The sequence below is a fragment of the Thecamonas trahens genome (genome assembly GCF_000142905.1).
Source record: "Thecamonas trahens ATCC 50062 unplaced genomic scaffold supercont1.49, whole genome shotgun sequence".
NCBI classification, from domain to species: domain Eukaryota; order Apusomonadida; family Apusomonadidae; genus Thecamonas; species Thecamonas trahens.
In genome coordinates this window covers 108,234-123,606 of record NW_013657631.1, presented here as the reverse complement: position 1 = coordinate 123,606, position 15,373 = coordinate 108,234, and the positions used below count along the sequence as shown (strand labels likewise).

The following is a 15,373-nucleotide window of genomic DNA, read 5'->3' as shown; positions in this document are numbered from 1 at the left end:
CCAGCCTCCCCACGGGTACGGGGGACCCGGTAACCCCCCCCCGACCCCCCCCCCCCTTCCCCCCGTCTTCCTCCATCCCTCGCCCCTCGCCTCTCGTCCCTCGCTTGCTGGTGTGCACAGGGGGTGGCATGGCAGTCTCACTGCGTTCTGTTGCCACACAATGGGTGAAACACGACATACCCTCGTCGTACTCACGTTATCATTATCATCATGGTCATGGTCATCATGGTCGTCATCTTCATCATTCTCAACACACACAGGCCACAGCGAGTATGACAAGGTGGCAAAGACGAGGACGCGGCTGGCAGTGCGGGCGGATATGTACATAGAAGCGACACACTTTCGTGGAGGTGTGCATCTCAAGCAGGCCGGACAGGGCTCGGGTCATGCCGAATCATCGCTGGTGGTGGCCGAGACGCTGGCATCGTACGTGCCGCTGGCGACGGTCCGGCACTGCTTCACGATGCAGGCTGGCGAGGTATGGGCGCCGCGGGTCGAGTCATTTGACGGCGCAGTGGTGTTCTGCGACATTGCGGGCTTTACTCCGCTGACGGAAAAGTATGCACGTGAGGGCCCGGACGGAGCCGAGAAGCTTGTCTCGTTCCTCAACCAGTACTTTGGACGGCTGATCCGAATGGTGCACGAGCACGGCGGCGACGTCATTCTGTTTGCCGGCGACGCGCTCATTGCCATGTGGGGCTCAAAGCACAACTCGGAGCACAAGATGGCGCTGCCGGATGAGATTCTGCGCGAGTGCGCGTTTGCGGCAGTCAAATGCGCCGCGACGATCGACGAGGCGGTCAACTCGGATCCCAACTCGGACGAGCCGCGGCTGCACATGGGCGTGGGCGCCGGCCAGCTGCACTTTTTGCAGGTCGGTGGCGTCGCTGACTCATGGACATACCTGCTGTGTGGCGAGCCGCTGGCGCAGATTGCGCTCGGCGGCTCGCTCTCCTCGCACGGCACCGTCGTCTCACCGCAAGTCTGGTCGCTCGTCGACGCCATGTTTGACGGCGGCCCGGTCCACATCAAGGCCGCTGCCGCGTCACTTGCTGACCAGGCCGACGGCTTTGTACAGATCCTCGGCGCCAAGCCTGCCTTTGAAGACGCGCCGGTCATGACGCAGGCCGTGGTCAAGACGGCCTTTGAGGCACGGGTCACCGGCTCACTCCGCATGTTTATTCCCAAGGTCATTCAGAAGAACACCAAGCCCGGCGAGCTGACCCAGGTCGCCGAGCTCCGCCGACTCACCATGTTTTTATGTGCATCAAGAATGTCAAGCTGACCAACGCGGCGTCGCTCGAGCGGGCGCACCAGGTCGTCCGCACCATCCAGACCGCCTTTTACAGGTACGGTGGTGTGATCAACAAAATCCTACTTGACGACAAGGGCTTCATCATCCTCGCCGGCTTTGGCCTCCCGCCGTTTGCGCACGAGGACGATCCCGAGCGGGCGGTTCTCGCCGCGCTCGAGTCACAGGAGCAACTCGCGTTGATCCAGGTTGTCTCGGCCATCGGCATCACCACCGGCACTGCCTTTTGCGGAATCGTCGGCTCCAAGGAGCGGCGCGAGTACACCGTCATTGGCGATGCCGTCAATACGGCGGCGCGGCTCATGACCTTTACCCCGACGCCATCGCCATGGACCGCGCCACCGTCTCGTCATGCTATGCCACAGGGCGGCGGGTCCAGTTTGAGCGCATCGGCCGCAAAAAATTCAAGGGCAAGGCCAACGAGATCGAGGTCTGGGCGCCCGCTGCCATTGCTGAGCGCAAGGCGCTCAAGTCGCTCGTCGACATGGAGCGCCGCAACGTGCCGCTTGTCGGCCGAAACCGCGAAATGCTGCTTGTTGCTCGCGCTCTCCGCGCCCGCACCGGCGCCGTCAACCACAATACGGGCCTCCGCGTGGTGTGCGTTGAGGGTGAGGCCGGCGAGGGCAAAACGCGCCTGCTGGAAGAGGCCCAGCGGTACGCCGTTGCCCTCGGCTACTCGGTCGTCCAGGGTTGCGGCTCGGAAATCTCCAAGAGCATCCAGTACTCGTCGTTTGCCGGCGTGCTCTCGGACGTGCTCGCTGGCGCTCGGAGCTCGGACTCTCTCCTCCCCATCAACAACGACGCCGAGTCGGACGCCCTGCACGCCGCCGGGCCGCCGGCCGCGCGCCGAGGGCCCGCCCAGCAGGCCAACTTGGTGTACAAGATCTACGAGGACACGGGCCTCTCGGCCAGCCTTGACAACATCGACCCCATTTACCTCCTTGCCGGCGTTCTGCCAGGCCTCAAGCTCCACGCTCGCATCCCAGTCGATGGGCCGGGTGCTCCGTCGCTCGGCGGGCGAGCCAAGCTCGACGCCACCGGCAAGCTCTGCATGGCGATTCTCGAGTGGCAGTCGCGGAGCGCGCCGACGCTGCTGCTCATGGACGACATCAACCACCTCGACTCGTCGTCGCGCAATCTGCTCGTCGCCGCAGTCAACGCTGAGCTGCCAGGCCTTATGGTCATGACTGGCGCCCGGCCGTTTGGCCACGTCCCGCGCTTTTACGCCGAGCTCCGCGGAGATGCGCGGAGCCAGCGGTCGATGACCGTCTCGCTCGACTCACTTCCTCCTTGCGCCATCCGGCAAATCGCCGCCGCCCGCCTCAAGGTCAAGGAGCTGCCGTCAGTTGTCGAGGAGACTGTGGTCTCCAAGACCGGCGGCAACCCGTTTTTTGCTGAGCAAATGGTCCACGCCATGAAGGACCGCAAGCTTGTCCACATCGAGTCGGGCTACTGCGTCGTCCCGTCGGGCGTCTCCTCGCAGGACATTCGCTCCATGCCGGTTCCCGGTCCGCTGCAGGCGTACATTGTGTCGCGCATGGACCGGCTCGCGCCCTCGGTTGCCAAGGTCTCTAAGGTTGCAGCCTGCATCGGCATGACCTTTTCGGCCTCGATCCTCATGCAAGTCCACCCGTCGCGGACCGGGCCGTCCGCCGCCCCGTCGGCGTCGGGCACGCCCGCGCTTTGGCCCACCGTCGAGGCTGAGCTCCAGGCCCTCATCGCTGTCGGCTTTATCGAACTCGCTGCCGCGCAGCCGCACGAAGCGCTCGACGGCTCGGGAACACTCTCGAACTCGGGCTCGCTCCCGTCGGCGAGCTCGGGCGGGACCAATCTCTCGGGTTCGTCCAGCGACATGTTTGCCCACCTTCAGGCGGTGCGATCCGACTCGGCGGCCCTCACGCCGAGCTCGGTCTTCCGCTTCTGCAACAAGGTCATTCATGACGTTGTCTACGACCTTCTGCCCTACCGCGAGCGCGCACTCCTCCACGCCGAAATCGCGCTCTGCCTCGAGGCGCTCTCTGGCGCACTCGCCACCGACATGGAGGCGCTCTTCCGCCACTACTGCTCGTCGAACATGCCGGCAAAGGCCATCAAGTACGCCGAGATCCTCGCCACCCGCGCCATGAAGAACTTTGACTACGACGCGGCCTACGCCATCCGTGACAAACTCCTCTCGCTGGACCTCACCCGCGTCCCGCTTGTCCACGTCCTCGCTACCCGGCGCAAGCTCGCCGAGACTGCCATTCTCCTCGGCAACGAGGTCGGTGCCGTCCGCCTCCTTCTCGAGGCCCTGTTCATGGCCCGCGAGGCACTGCCTGCCTTTTCGCCGCCTGAAGTTGAGGCGCTCCTTGCCGACGAGAATGATCCGGCCGCCAACGCCGCCCCGCGCGACGTCATCTACCCGGTCCTGCTCTGGCACTGCCTCGACGCCGAGCGCGAGGCCCGCGCCGCGCCTGAGGCCAATAAGGCCGAAAAGGCCGCCGACGCGCCCGTCGCCGCTGCGGCCTCAGCCATCCGCCGTACCCGCCGCGCCTCGCTCTCGCAACGCATCTCCGACATTGCCTCGCGCGCCGCCTCGCCGCGCAAGCAGTCGCCTCTTGCCTCGTCGACCCGCACCCCCCACGCTGTCGCCGAGCTGGACGCTGCCGCCATCGCCGCCGCCGCCGTCGCTGCAGGCCCGCTCCCGGCGGCGCACCCGTCGCCGCTCCCGCCTCCGCCCGCGGACGAACTTCCGCCACCACCGCCGGACCTCGTCGCCGCCCTTGCAGCGTCGGCAATGCCCAAGCCGCCGCCGCCCATCCCGGGCTCGCCGGCGTCGGACGCGCCGCGGTCGGCCATTCCTCCCAACTTTGTCCCCAGCGAGCGGCGGAACTCGACGCCGCCGTCGATCTTTGGCGCCCCGTCGCGTATCACAGGCCCGCCGCCGCCACTCCCCGACGACGACTTTGACATCGACATCCTGCCCATGCCGCCCGCCGGACTGCACTCGTCGTCGGCCGGCTCGTCGCCTGCCGCCTCGCCCGGTCGCCCGCCGCCGATCCCGCGCAAGATCTCGCTGCCACCGCCCAACAAGCCGCCGCGCCGGCGCGACTCGCTCCCGCCCAAGCCGTCACCGGCCGTCTTTGCCCCGCCGCCGCCGCTCCCATAGAATCAGCGCAGCGCATCCCTCTCCCCCCCCCTCCCCGCCTGCCCTTCTCACTGGCACACAATGAACTCGTTTGTTTCCTTCACACTACGCGTTGTACGTCGACGACGCCACGTCGCCGCCGTGGCCGGTCCAGTTGGTGTGGATAAAGGTACCAGGGTTCGACTTGAGCTCGTACTGGTGGGCGCCGAAGCGGTCGCGCAGGGCCTGAATGAGGCAGGCCGAGCCATCTGCGGTGCGGAAGCCATCGTAGAACGAGAGCGCGGCCGAAAAGGCAGGGAGCGCAATGCCGTTGAGCACGCCATAGGCCACCACCTCGCGGAGGGCAGACTCGTGCTTGGTAATGGCGGCGTTGAAAAAGTCGTCAAAGAGCAGGTTCTCCAGACTCGGGTCCTTGTGGTAGGCGTCGGCAATGTTGCCGAGGAAGGCCGAGCGGATAATGCAGCCCTCACGCCAGGTGAGGGCAATCGACGCCATGTTGAGCTCCCACTCAAACTTGGCCGAGGCCTCAGCGAGGAGCATAAAGCCCTGCGCGTACGAGAGGATCTTGGCGGCGTACAAGGCCGAGCGAAGCTTGTCGAGAAAGGCGGTGCGGTCGTCGGCGGAGCTCGCGGCCGGGCCGCTCAGCTGCGGCGCAGCGCGCACGCGCTGGTCCTTGAGCGCCGAGAGGCAGCGGGCAAAGACGGCCTCGGCAATGAGGGTGACCGGAATGCCAAAGTCGAGGGCCGAGATGGCCGTGAGGCGGCCGGTGCCCTTCTGGCCGGCCTTGTCCAGAATGAGCGGGAGCAGCGGCTCGCCGTCGTCGGTGCGGAAGGCCATAATTTCTGCGGTGATCTCGATGAGGTACGAGTCAAGCTCGGACGAGTTCCACTCGGTAAAGGTGGCGGCAAGCTCGTCGTGGTCCATGCCTTGGGCAAGCATGAGCGAGTACGCCTCGCAGATGAGCTGCATGTCGCCGTACTCGATGCCGTTGTGGGTCATCTTGACAAAATGCCCGGCGCCGCCCGAGCCCATGAAATCGCAGCACGGCTCGCCGTCGGGCGTCTTGGCCGCCGTCGCCTGCAGCAGGTCCTTCACGATGGGCCAGGCCTCGGGCGCTCCGCCCGGCATGAGCGACGGGCCAAAGCGAGCTCCCTCCTCGCCGCCCGACACGCCGCACCCGAGATGCAGGATGCCGGCCTCGCCGAGCTCCTTCACCCGCCGGTTGGTGATGCGGTAGTCCTCGTTGCCGCCGTCGATGATGACATCGCCCGGCGAGAGCAGCGGCTTGAGCTCGTCGATGACGCCGTCAACAGGCGAGCCCGACTTGATCATGATCATGACCACCCGCGGCGACTTGAGCTTGCCCACAAGCTCCTCCAGCGACGACGCGCCCTGCACCTTGGTCCCACTCGCCTCGCCGGCAAGGAACTTGTCGACCTTGGCCTGCGTTCGGTTGTACGCCACCACGGTGTAGCCCTTGTCGTTCATGTTGAGGATGAGGTTCTGGCCCATGACCGCCAGCCCAATCAGCCCACTGAGCGCCGCCAAGCCCCAATTCGCCACGTGTTCGGTGGGACAGCCAGCCATGGCATGGGTCATCACCGCCCTCATGTGAGTTCCTCCCTCTCCCCCCATGTCCCTCCCCACCACACCCACCACACCCACCGCCCCGTCTGCTCCTCCTCTGTCACACATACATGTCGCCCTTGGTCTCTGCCATTGTAGAAGTAAGTTAGAGCTGTGTAACCGCTGCGGCTCTGCCTGACTCCCTCTGCCAAAAAGGCTGCACTTTATATGCTTTGCCACCAAACCATGTCGTCATCATTGTCAGCTCCACGTCATGTCGCTCCCACGACGATGACATGACAAGCCACCGCCACAGCACATGCCGTGTCATCTCCCCCCTCCCCCCCCCCCCCACACACACACACACATACACTGTCTTCCCTTCTCCCCCATCCTCCCTCAGGACACTGTGTTCATGGATCGGTTGTGGTGTGCTGTGGGATGGCGGGTGTGGTAGGTAGGTAGTGGATAGGGTTGATGATCAGGTGAGTGATCAAGTGGGTTGATCGTGATCATGATCGCGAACACCTCGCCGGCCTTGCCCCCTCCCCCCACCCCTGCCCCGCGCCACCTCGTTGCGAGAAAGAGATCGTCCACCAATCTCTCCGAGCCACGTGTGAGGGCAGGGCGTAGACATGTCGAGTGAGCCTGTGAGGAAGCGTGTCAGGAACTTGGCGGGTGCTGCACGGGCGGCGGCGAGTCCCGCAATGGCCAGGGGAGAACTGGAGGGAGATTGCGGTCGCGGTGGTGGCGATGATGGCGATGATGGTCAGGATGAGAATGCTGCGGCAGTCCCGGTCTCGCGGCATCGAAGGACAATGGAAGACGTGGCGGATGAAGGAGACGACGGCGAGGACGGCGAGGACGAGGTGAGGGTGGTGGTCCGCAGCGAGGACGAGATCGGATCGGTGATGCGCTGCGCAAGGGTGATGGAGCCCGGCGAGCTCGAGAGTGCGGTCGGGAGAGGCGGACGAGCTGGGGTGATCGAGCTCGGCATTGGTTCTGGCGACGACTCGTACGACTATGGAGACTATGAGAGCGACGATGACGAGGCCGAGCTGGTGCGCGCCGCAGCGCACGATGCGCACATGTTTGTTCTTGCCGCCAACCAGTATGCAGAGCGGCTGGCCGAACTCGCGCCAGGCGATGGAGAGGCTGGGGCTGGACAGGTGTTTGAGGAGCGGCTTGCGGCGCTAGTTGCGCGGCGGGCAGTGGCGGTGGCAGCGCTGGCGCCGGAGCATGTGGTGGCGCTGGCGGATCGGTACGGGGCGGCGGGATGGGCTGGTTCGCCGGCAGACGGTCTGCTTGGGCCGGGTCTGGATCCGCTAGATGCGGACGCGCTGGCTGCGGCGGCAGAGGCGCTGGCAAGGCAGAGGTGAGACGGAGCGGAGGAGGAGGGATGGCACGCGATGTTACTTTTCGAGGCGCGGGGTGACCGGGCGCGGCGGTCGCGACTGGTGGGCGATGAGCTGCGGGATGTCGTCGAGCTCAACGCCATGCCAAAAGACGCGGATGTTGACGACCGGTTCGTCCGAGTACGACAGCAGATTGGCGTCGACGACCTGGCCGGCTGACGACGGGAGCGCCCAGAGCGCGCCGACAAGAGGAGGCTGGTGCGAGGTCTCGCGGTCGCGGATGCGGCTTCGCAAGATGTTGCCGACCGAGCGCGAGACCATGAGGGCAGGCACAAGGTCTGCGGCGCGGTAGCCGGAGCCGATCATCTTGAAGACGACATCGGGCGAGACGTCGCCGGAGCCGTGGTTGGCAACGACGACTGCAGTGGCGCCAGCAGCGGCCAGGTTGGCCACCTTGTCGGCAAATGTGCACCCGCCGCGCGAGACAAGAACGATGCGGCCCGCGTACGATGTGGTGGTCCGCGGAATGCGGATGCATGCAAGGGAGCTAGCCAGCACCATGGGAGCGTGTACACCTTCTTCAGGAACTCGCGGGCCAAAGAGCGCCGGTGCGGCGGCATACTCTTGCGGCGGCAGCTCGTCGCCGCTGCCGTCGACAGCGAGGACGACCGGTGCCGTGTCGACGCAGTAGCCATGGTCTCGATCGTTGGCCGGCGGGTTGGTGAGCATGACCAGGTGAATGTCGGGCGAGTCGACAGGCTTGCCGTCGACGGTGTGAACGACCATGCCGGCACGGCCGGGCTCGCTAGCGATACCTAGACCGGTCTCGGCCATGTCAAGCTCCGTGCGGCGCCAGCCGGAGCTGGTCTTGGTGTAGAGATAGAGGACCGCGACGTTGGCGCCGAGGTCGGCGGCGGCAGGGCCTGGCGGGGCCTGGGTCAGCTCGAGCTCGTCGGGGAGCGCAGCGGCGGCCGCGGCCGCGACGGCAGCGGCGGCAGCAGCAGCAGCCTCGAGCGAGGTCCCGCCCTCGGCCCAGGCCTCGGGTGCAAACTCGGGCGAGGTGAGGCCAACGGCAGTGTCTGCCAGGGCGCGAGCCTCGGCGGCATACGGCGATGGGCCGTACGGATCTGCCGCCGTCCGCCACTCGTCGGTCGAGCACGTCCGCGGGACGCCCTGTGGCTGCGGTGCCGAGCTGCGGCGGCGGGGGTGCGTTGAGAGCGACGTGATCCATGGGGCGATGTCGGGCGCGGCGAGGCGGACAACATACGACGCAGTGTGGGCTGCGGGCTGCGGGGCAGCAGCATGCACGGCTTGCGAAACTGGGAGCAGGTGAGCCTCGGTGGTAAAGATGTAGCCTCCTGGCGGGAAGGACGCAGCGGTGGTGTTGTGGACAAACGAAGTCTCGTTGACGTCAAAGAGCAGGTAGAGGTACTTGAGGGTCTCTGCAAGAAAGTACGAGTCCATGCGATCATCGAGGCGGCGGGTACGAACATCGGCAACGCCTGCGTACCCACAGCGGGTCTTACAGTGCGTGGCGATGGCATGGAGGACGTCTGCGCCGACAGCGAGGTAGTAGGGATCGCGGGTGGCGCGGTAGAGGTAGTACGCGCTCTCGATGAGCTCGGGACGAAGCGGATAGTGCGGCGAGGTCGGCGAGATGGCGCCTCCGTCGGTGAGGGCGACAACCTCGGGGAGGAAGCCAAACTTGCGCCAAAGAGCATAGAAGCCTTCAAACGCGTTTTGCGCCGCGGCGAGCTGGCCGTCAAGGGTGAGAACGGTCGGCCAAAAGGCGCCGAGCGACGAGATGGAGGCGCGGATGACTCGGCCGGTGTTCATCTCAGCGACCCGGTAGAAGACGCCGCGATGCATGTGGGACTCGACGGCGGCGGCGGCCGAGTCAAACATGTCCGCGTACCACGCCTCGCCGGTTACGACATGGGCCTTGAGTAGGTACTCGAAGAAGGAGTCGATGCCTGCGCCGATCGAAGAGTCGGAACGCGACCAGCGGCCGGTGTTGACGTCGATGGTGTTGCCCATGAGGCCAAGGTGTGACCGGGCGCCGTGGAGAGCGACAAGCGCCTTGATCACCGCCTCCTCGTAGCGGGCATCGCCTGTGACGCGCGAGAGAACGACAAATTCGAGCGTGAGCGTTCCAGCGCCGGCAGTACAGGTTTCCGACGGGAACGCTGCCGCTGGCTTGGCCACACCAAGGTTGACCATCGACCGCGGGATTCCAGTCGGGGTGTCAAAGGCCGGCAGCAGGCGGTCGGCGAGGTCTACGGCCAGGGCGAGGAGCTCGCCGCGATATGCGCGACCGGACGGATGGGCGGCAAGGGCGGCGGCGGGCACTGGAGAAGCCAGGTCCGAATCCAGCGGCTCGAGCAAGAGATGGTTGCCGAGGAGGGCGCCGAGGCCGCGGATGGTGAGCTCAAAGACGTTGACATCGACCTTGGTGTCAAAGGCAGGCGTGGCATCGACAAAGGCCCACAGCGCATCGACGTAGGAGTCCCACGCGCCCATCACCGCCAATGTGTCCATGGCATCGAGGAGAGTGAGCGGAAAGCCGCCAAAGGCGTGATCGAGCGTCCCGCGCGCTGCCTCGGCCGACCCGACCTCGGCCTCCTCCTCCTCTTCGACCAGCTGCGGAATGCGGAGCGAGTTGAGGACCGAGTCTCGCGCCCATTTAGCAAGCTCAGCGTCAGCGTGAGCAGAGCGCGGCGAGCGGGAGCGCGACTCTGCACCCGCATCAGCATCAGCAGCAGCACCGGCATCGGCATCAGCACTATGGTACGAGGCGTGTCTTGCAGACGATCGAGAGCGTGGAGGACGACGACGGCCAAGCTGAGGACCGCGCGGGCGACAGACAAGCGGACGGAGCTCATCGGCAGGGAAACCATGAGCGACATAGCCCGAGTAGGCATGGACAAACATGGCCTCTGTCTGCGACTTGAGAGCGTGCGGATCGAGCGGGAGCCAATGATGGGGAGAGATGGAATGGCGCGGTTGCGGATGCGGCGATGACGGCAATGACGACGACGATGGGGACGGTGATGGATGATGCGAAGAGGTGGCTGTGGAGGGATGGGCAGGGAGCCAGATCATGGCTGCCAGGCAGAGGACGAGCAGTGAGGCGGTTGTCCATGACCGGTGAGGGGGGTCTGGTTTGGCTCCATGCGGGGATTGGGGTGAGGGTGGAAAGGGGAGGGGGTGGAGGGGTGGGGGTGGAGGGGTGGGGTGAGGGTGAGGGGGGTGAGGGGGGTGAGGGTGAGGGGGGGTGAGTCGAGTAGTGAGCGCACCAGGTTGGGCGGGTCGGGCGGCTTGGGTGGGTTGGCCGGCTTGGGGGCCGACGGACGAGGGAGGAGCGGGGATCGGCGAGGGGACCACGATCGGTGGGGGATTGGGTTGATAGATTGGGTATGGGTATGGGTAGGGTACAGTGAGCAGGTGTGGCGGGCTGGGCGGGTTGGCAATATTAGGAAGGAGAGGGGGGGAGGGGGGGAGGGGGAGGGGAGGCGGAGCGCTCTCCTCCAAGGCAGAAGGACGGCAAGTAGATCAGGAGATGCGACGACACGGCGCCCGGCGATTGGTACGGCGCGGGCGAATAAGTGACGATGGGACGAGGTCCTCCAGAGCGTAGGCCTGGATCTCAAAGGAGAGGCCGTGGTAGAGGTCGACGGCAGAGCCAAACAAGCAGGCGGTGGCGGCGAGGAAGAGGATCTCGCCGACATAGGCAGCAAGAAAGGGCTCCAGCTCGCCGCGGGATGTGGCCAGCGACTGGAGCGAGTGGACAAACTCATGGCGGAGAGTCTCTGCGGTGAGGCGGACGGAGCGGCTGGCGGACGAGGCAGCGGTGGTGGTGCCTGGACGGCGGTACGAGGTGTGGATGTGGTGGGCAAGGGAAAAGCCGTAGGTCGACGCGTCCCACACGCACATCATCCACGACAGCGGTGAATGGCCCTGGTGAATGCGCATGCGGTTGAGAAGGCGTACGAACGCCTCCTCGTCGCACACAACATCGTCGAGCTCGTGGACCACGCAAGGGATCCACGCCTCGCGGCGGATGCCCACCACCACCTGTGGATCAAAGTCTCTTACGCGCAGCGCCCCGCCGCTCTTGCTCTTCTTGCTCCTCTTCCTGCCTTCGGTCAGCTCGGTCGCTTCTGTTCCGTTTTCCGCGAGCTCGGTTGCTGCCTGTGCGTGTGCAGCTTCTGATAGTGCAGCCCAGACGCCCGAGGAGAGGATCTTGCGCTCGGCCGGGAGGAGGCACCGGCCCGGATTGATGGTGTGCGAGAGCCAGAGCAGAGCGCCGAAGATGGGGGAGGCGGCGAGAAAGGCGAGCGAGACAAACGCGGTGGAGGCGGACTGTCCGCGGTGGCCAGATCGCCACAGCACGGTCACAATCCGCGCCATGGCCAAAGCAGTGATCGGCGCGCGGAGGAGAGCAACAGCCGCGCCGACACATGCCGCCACCACCCCTGCCCCGCCACCGCTGCGGCAAATGCTACCCGAGACGACCCGCTACGCCACCCACGCAATGTATCGCCGAACCATATGGATGCTGCGATCGACGACATGACTACGATAATCGAGCGTCAAGTGTGGTCCGAAACTGCGGCGTTTACCTTGATCCTCCGCAACAAACTACGAGCTGATCGATGAGACAGCCGACGAGAGAGACGAGGCCGCCGATGATGCAGTGGCCATTGTGTAGTCGTCATCGGTAGAGAGAGACTTGCCGTCGGCATCGGCGCTGGCCGAGTTCCCCTTCGCGCGACGGGCGGCGAATGCGGCGGCGACGACGACGACCGAGATGGAAATGATGGCGATGAGGGCATGGAGGAGGGCGTGGTCGGCATTGTCGGTGACCGAGAGGAAGACAGCCATCTGGATGGCCGCGGCGAGGCCAGCGATGATGGGGACGAGGTTGGAGAGCAAGGTCTTGAACGGAAGCAGGCTGCCGACGAGGACCATGTTGATGCAGAAGATCAGGCCCGAGACAAAGAGCTTCGTGTCACCCGCCGATGCCGATGCCTGGTTGGCAGCGAGCGCGAGTGACAGCAGGAGCGAGACGAGGCGGAAGAAGTAAAGTGCGGCTTGGTGCTGCGGACCACCAGCCAGAGGCCGCCATTGTCGAGCGAGTTGATGCTCCCGCGAAGGTACTCGCGGGTGAGGGCGATGAACGCGATGAGAGGGAGGCCGGCCACAAAAACAATGAGCAGCGCCCAGCCGATGCCGGCGGTAGTAGTGTGTGAACCCTCGTAGCACACCGTGCTCAGCTCGATGATGAGCCGCTTCTCAGGTGACGCCGCGTCGGTTGTCTCCTCCTGGCACGCCACAGCCTGGCACGCCCGCAGCGCAACCTGGTAGTAAACCAGAAACGCGAGGACCATGATCGCCATCGACGTCCGCTGCCAGATTCGCTGGCCAATGTTGGCAGTTGTGACTGGCTTCGACGCGCTCGCAAACGAGTCGTCCCAACTCTCGTCGTGGCTCTCGGTGCTGGACGATGCCTCCTGCTCCTCCGAGTACTCCGAGTCGGCAGCAGCGTCCGAGATGAGCTCGATGTCCGAGCTGGTGCCCGCGCTTGGTGTTGCAGCCTTGTCATCGTCATTGTCATCGCCATCGTTGTTGGTCGGCTGCCGCCGCAGACGGGCGGCGACCGAATGACCGCAGGCAGCAAAGACGAGCGAGGCGATGGTGACGCAGGTGAGGGCGATGGCGAGGAGAGCCAACATGCCGAGGACAATGTCGCCAAAGTCGATGGTTGAGTCGACGTAGCACGCCGGCTGGATCATTTCGATGTCAAAGAGAACGACCGAGAGGACACGGAAGACGTCAGCGATCGAGGTGCCCGAGTCGCCGGTCAGCCGCGCCGACGCCGTCCGCCCGACCGCCACAAACTGCTGCGTGGCGACAACGAGGGCGACGATGCGGGCGAGCATGATGCCGGGCAGAACGGCAACGGCAAGTGAGACGACGAGGACAATGATGACCGCGGCCGTGACATAGCCGGCAAACGCGGAGCGATCCTGTGAGTCGCAGCGGCGGCAGGTGCCGGCGTCGCGGTACCAGCCCGGAGAGACACACTCCTCACACAACGGACCAGTGCGTCCGGAGCCGGGTGCACATCGCGCAGTATCGCGTCGCCCCGAGGCCAGCTCGCGGGCAGGGCACTCGTCGCGGGTGCCCATCGCGCCGCAGCATGCCTTGCTGGTGCATTTGACGGGCGCCTCGAGCTCCGACGCCGACCAGTAGCCGTCGCGCGGCCAGACCCGGCTGCCGCCGGGGCACACTCCTCCGGTCGGGCACGGCAGACACACTCCGCCCGAGTACCACTGGCCGATGGCGCCGCAGCCCGCATCAACACCTGGATCGATGGCAACGAGGCCTGTGAGCGTCTGGACGTCGCCGGTCCGAGTGTTGGTGGCGGTGATGACCGGAAAGCCGTACTCCTGGCCAGGCGGGAAGACAAGATCGAGGGTGGAGATGCGAGTGAGGAGCCTGCGGCGGCGCGAGGCAAAGGGCGAGACCTCAACCTCGGTGCTACCGAGGCTGACGGAGATGTTGAGCGTCGACGGCGCCACGCCGTTGACCGTGATGGTGTTGGCGGAGAGGACAAAGTCTTGGACCGAGATGTTGACGGCGCCACCGCCGCTGCCGAGCACGCAGCCGGCGATGCACTCGCCAAAGAACGGAATAATGATCGGGATCCGCCCGGTGATGAACAGGTCGGTGCGATTGCCATTCGAGGGGTTCTCCGCTACCGAGTAGATGTACCGGCGGGTGGTGTCCATGATGGCATGGGCCGAAGAGACAGTCCCATTGCCACGTCCAACGGCCTCGGAAAGATCCTCGCCGAGAGCCTGACCGTACTCCGAGGTTGCCGACCAGAGGAAGAGCCGATCGCCAGCGCCGGCATTGCGGCTGACGGCAAACATGTTGTCGCCAGCGTCATCAAACATCATGGACGGGCTGAGCCCGGTGTCGCCGTAGTTGTGGCCTGCATCGATGTCGATGTAGCCGCCCGAATTGCAGCTCAGGGTGGACGTAGAGGGGGTGCATCGTGTGATGCCGAGGAGATTGTTGAGGTGACTGACAGGCTTGGAATTGTAGCTGTTGTCGTTGCCGGTGTACGCGATCCATGCCTCGTCGCGTTCAGGAACCTCGGTGACCGAGATTGAGCTTGGATGCGTCGCTCGCAGAAGGTTGCTCACGTATGAGGTACCCGTTGGTGTTGTGTACGTCGTCGGATTGACGACCACATACCGGATTCCACCTCTCCAGTGGGACCGGTCTTCGCCACGGATCTGTAGCACTTCGCCCAACTCGGTGGTGTTGAGCGAGATCATGACTGGGGTGTACATGGCATTGCGGTGGGTAGTAAAGAACGAGTTGTCACGCCTGACCAGGCACGACGAGCCATCGGCCTCGCAGACAAAGAACTTGAACGAGTTGGAGTTGCTCTTGTCCCTGAAAATTGTCAGGATTTCCCGGTCGTCCGCTGGACAGTGATGTGGGCTTCGGTGACGACCACGCTTGAGCTGGTTGGATCCAAGTCAATGTACTGGCACGGCGAAACTGCCGGCAGCTTGCAAAGGTACATGGCGGGCTTGTGAGCGGCAGCTGGATTCGAGCCTGCCACGTAGAGCGTGTTGTTGGTGACGAGAAGAAAAGGCAGCTGAATCGAGTCGTCGCCCTGGCCAGCCGCTTCGGACACGTCGATGTAGGAACATGCAGTTCCTTCAAAAGAGCAGCGAGTGACAAGGAGGCGACCTCCATTGCCCTCGTCACGTGAGGCGATGTAGATGTAGTTGTCGTCGTACGCAACGCGCGGGGTGACCCCCGCCCCGGCAGGGCGGCTTGCATGGATGGGCGTCATTTTCGTTACCGCCAAATACGTCCGCGGCACATCCTGTGCGTCCGCCCAAGAGGCCATGGCCACGAGGAGCGTGGCCATAAGAATGAGAAGCGCAGTACGGGACATAGTCTGGGCTTGCTACGTGAGTTTAGCCT

At 64.9% G+C, this 15,373-nt stretch overlaps 6 protein-coding genes across 6 annotated transcripts in view; 2 read left to right on the top strand and 4 right to left on the bottom strand.

Annotated features, from left to right (window-relative positions):
• Positions 1 to 4,506, top strand: part of AMSG_08882 (AAA ATPase) — a gene marked incomplete at its 5' end in the record, with an annotated part of 5,070 nt that extends 564 nt beyond the window's left edge. Inside the window, 3 exons of the mRNA XM_013898968.1 lie at positions 261 to 1,228; positions 1,273 to 1,593; positions 1,692 to 4,506. Coding sequence (XP_013754422.1) covers positions 261 to 1,228; positions 1,273 to 1,593; positions 1,692 to 4,460 — 4,058 coding nt within the window. The 3' untranslated portion in view covers positions 4,461 to 4,506. The remainder of the gene's footprint in view (positions 1 to 260; positions 1,229 to 1,272; positions 1,594 to 1,691) is intronic.
• A 5-nt stretch (positions 4,507 to 4,511) lies between these two features.
• Positions 4,512 to 6,285, bottom strand: AMSG_08881 (6-phosphogluconate dehydrogenase, decarboxylating). Its single transcript, XM_013898967.1, has 2 exons — positions 6,137 to 6,285; positions 4,512 to 5,973 (listed from the first exon to the last, which is right to left on the bottom strand). The coding sequence occupies exons 1-2, from the start codon at positions 6,157 to 6,159 to the stop codon at positions 4,545 to 4,547; spliced, it is 1,452 nt and encodes a 483-aa protein (XP_013754421.1). The 5' UTR covers positions 6,160 to 6,285; the 3' UTR covers positions 4,512 to 4,544.
• Positions 6,286 to 6,603: 318 nt separating this feature from the next.
• On the top strand, positions 6,604 to 8,353 carry AMSG_08880 (uncharacterized protein). Its single transcript, XM_013898966.1, has one exon. The coding sequence runs from the start codon at positions 6,641 to 6,643 to the stop codon at positions 7,382 to 7,384; it is 744 nt and encodes a 247-aa protein (XP_013754420.1). The 5' UTR covers positions 6,604 to 6,640; the 3' UTR covers positions 7,385 to 8,353.
• On the bottom strand, positions 7,418 to 10,291 carry AMSG_08879 (mannosyl-oligosaccharide 1,2-alpha-mannosidase IB; the record flags this gene model as incomplete). The annotated part of the gene is made up of 2 exons (XM_013898965.1): positions 7,418 to 10,032; positions 10,222 to 10,291. 2 exons carry the CDS (start codon positions 10,289 to 10,291, stop codon positions 7,418 to 7,420), a joined length of 2,685 nt encoding a protein of 894 aa, XP_013754419.1.
• A 167-nt stretch (positions 10,292 to 10,458) lies between these two features.
• AMSG_08878 (uncharacterized protein) lies at positions 10,459 to 11,770 on the bottom strand (the record flags this gene model as incomplete). Its single annotated transcript, XM_013898964.1, has 2 exons — positions 10,459 to 10,464; positions 10,979 to 11,770. 2 exons carry the CDS (start codon positions 11,768 to 11,770, stop codon positions 10,459 to 10,461), a joined length of 798 nt encoding a protein of 265 aa, XP_013754418.1.
• A 231-nt stretch (positions 11,771 to 12,001) lies between these two features.
• On the bottom strand, positions 12,002 to 15,344 carry AMSG_08877 (uncharacterized protein; the record flags this gene model as incomplete). The annotated part of the gene is made up of 3 exons (XM_013898963.1): positions 12,002 to 12,391; positions 12,469 to 14,823; positions 14,868 to 15,344. 3 exons carry the CDS (start codon positions 15,342 to 15,344, stop codon positions 12,002 to 12,004), a joined length of 3,222 nt encoding a protein of 1,073 aa, XP_013754417.1.
• Positions 15,345 to 15,373: the final 29 nt, after the last annotated feature.

Bases quoted from the DNA above. Each gene is read 5' to 3' on its own strand.
- AMSG_08881 (XM_013898967.1), bottom strand. From the start codon at position 6,159: ATGGCAGAGACCAAGGGCGACAT. The intron at 5,974-6,136 runs GTATGTGTGACA...GGCGGCGCTCAG, and splicing joins GCAGAGACCAAGGGCGACAT to TGGGCTGATTGGGCTGGCGG.
- AMSG_08880 (XM_013898966.1), top strand. From the start codon at position 6,641: ATGTCGAGTGAGCCTGTGAGGAAGCGTGTCAGGAACTTGGCGGGTGCT.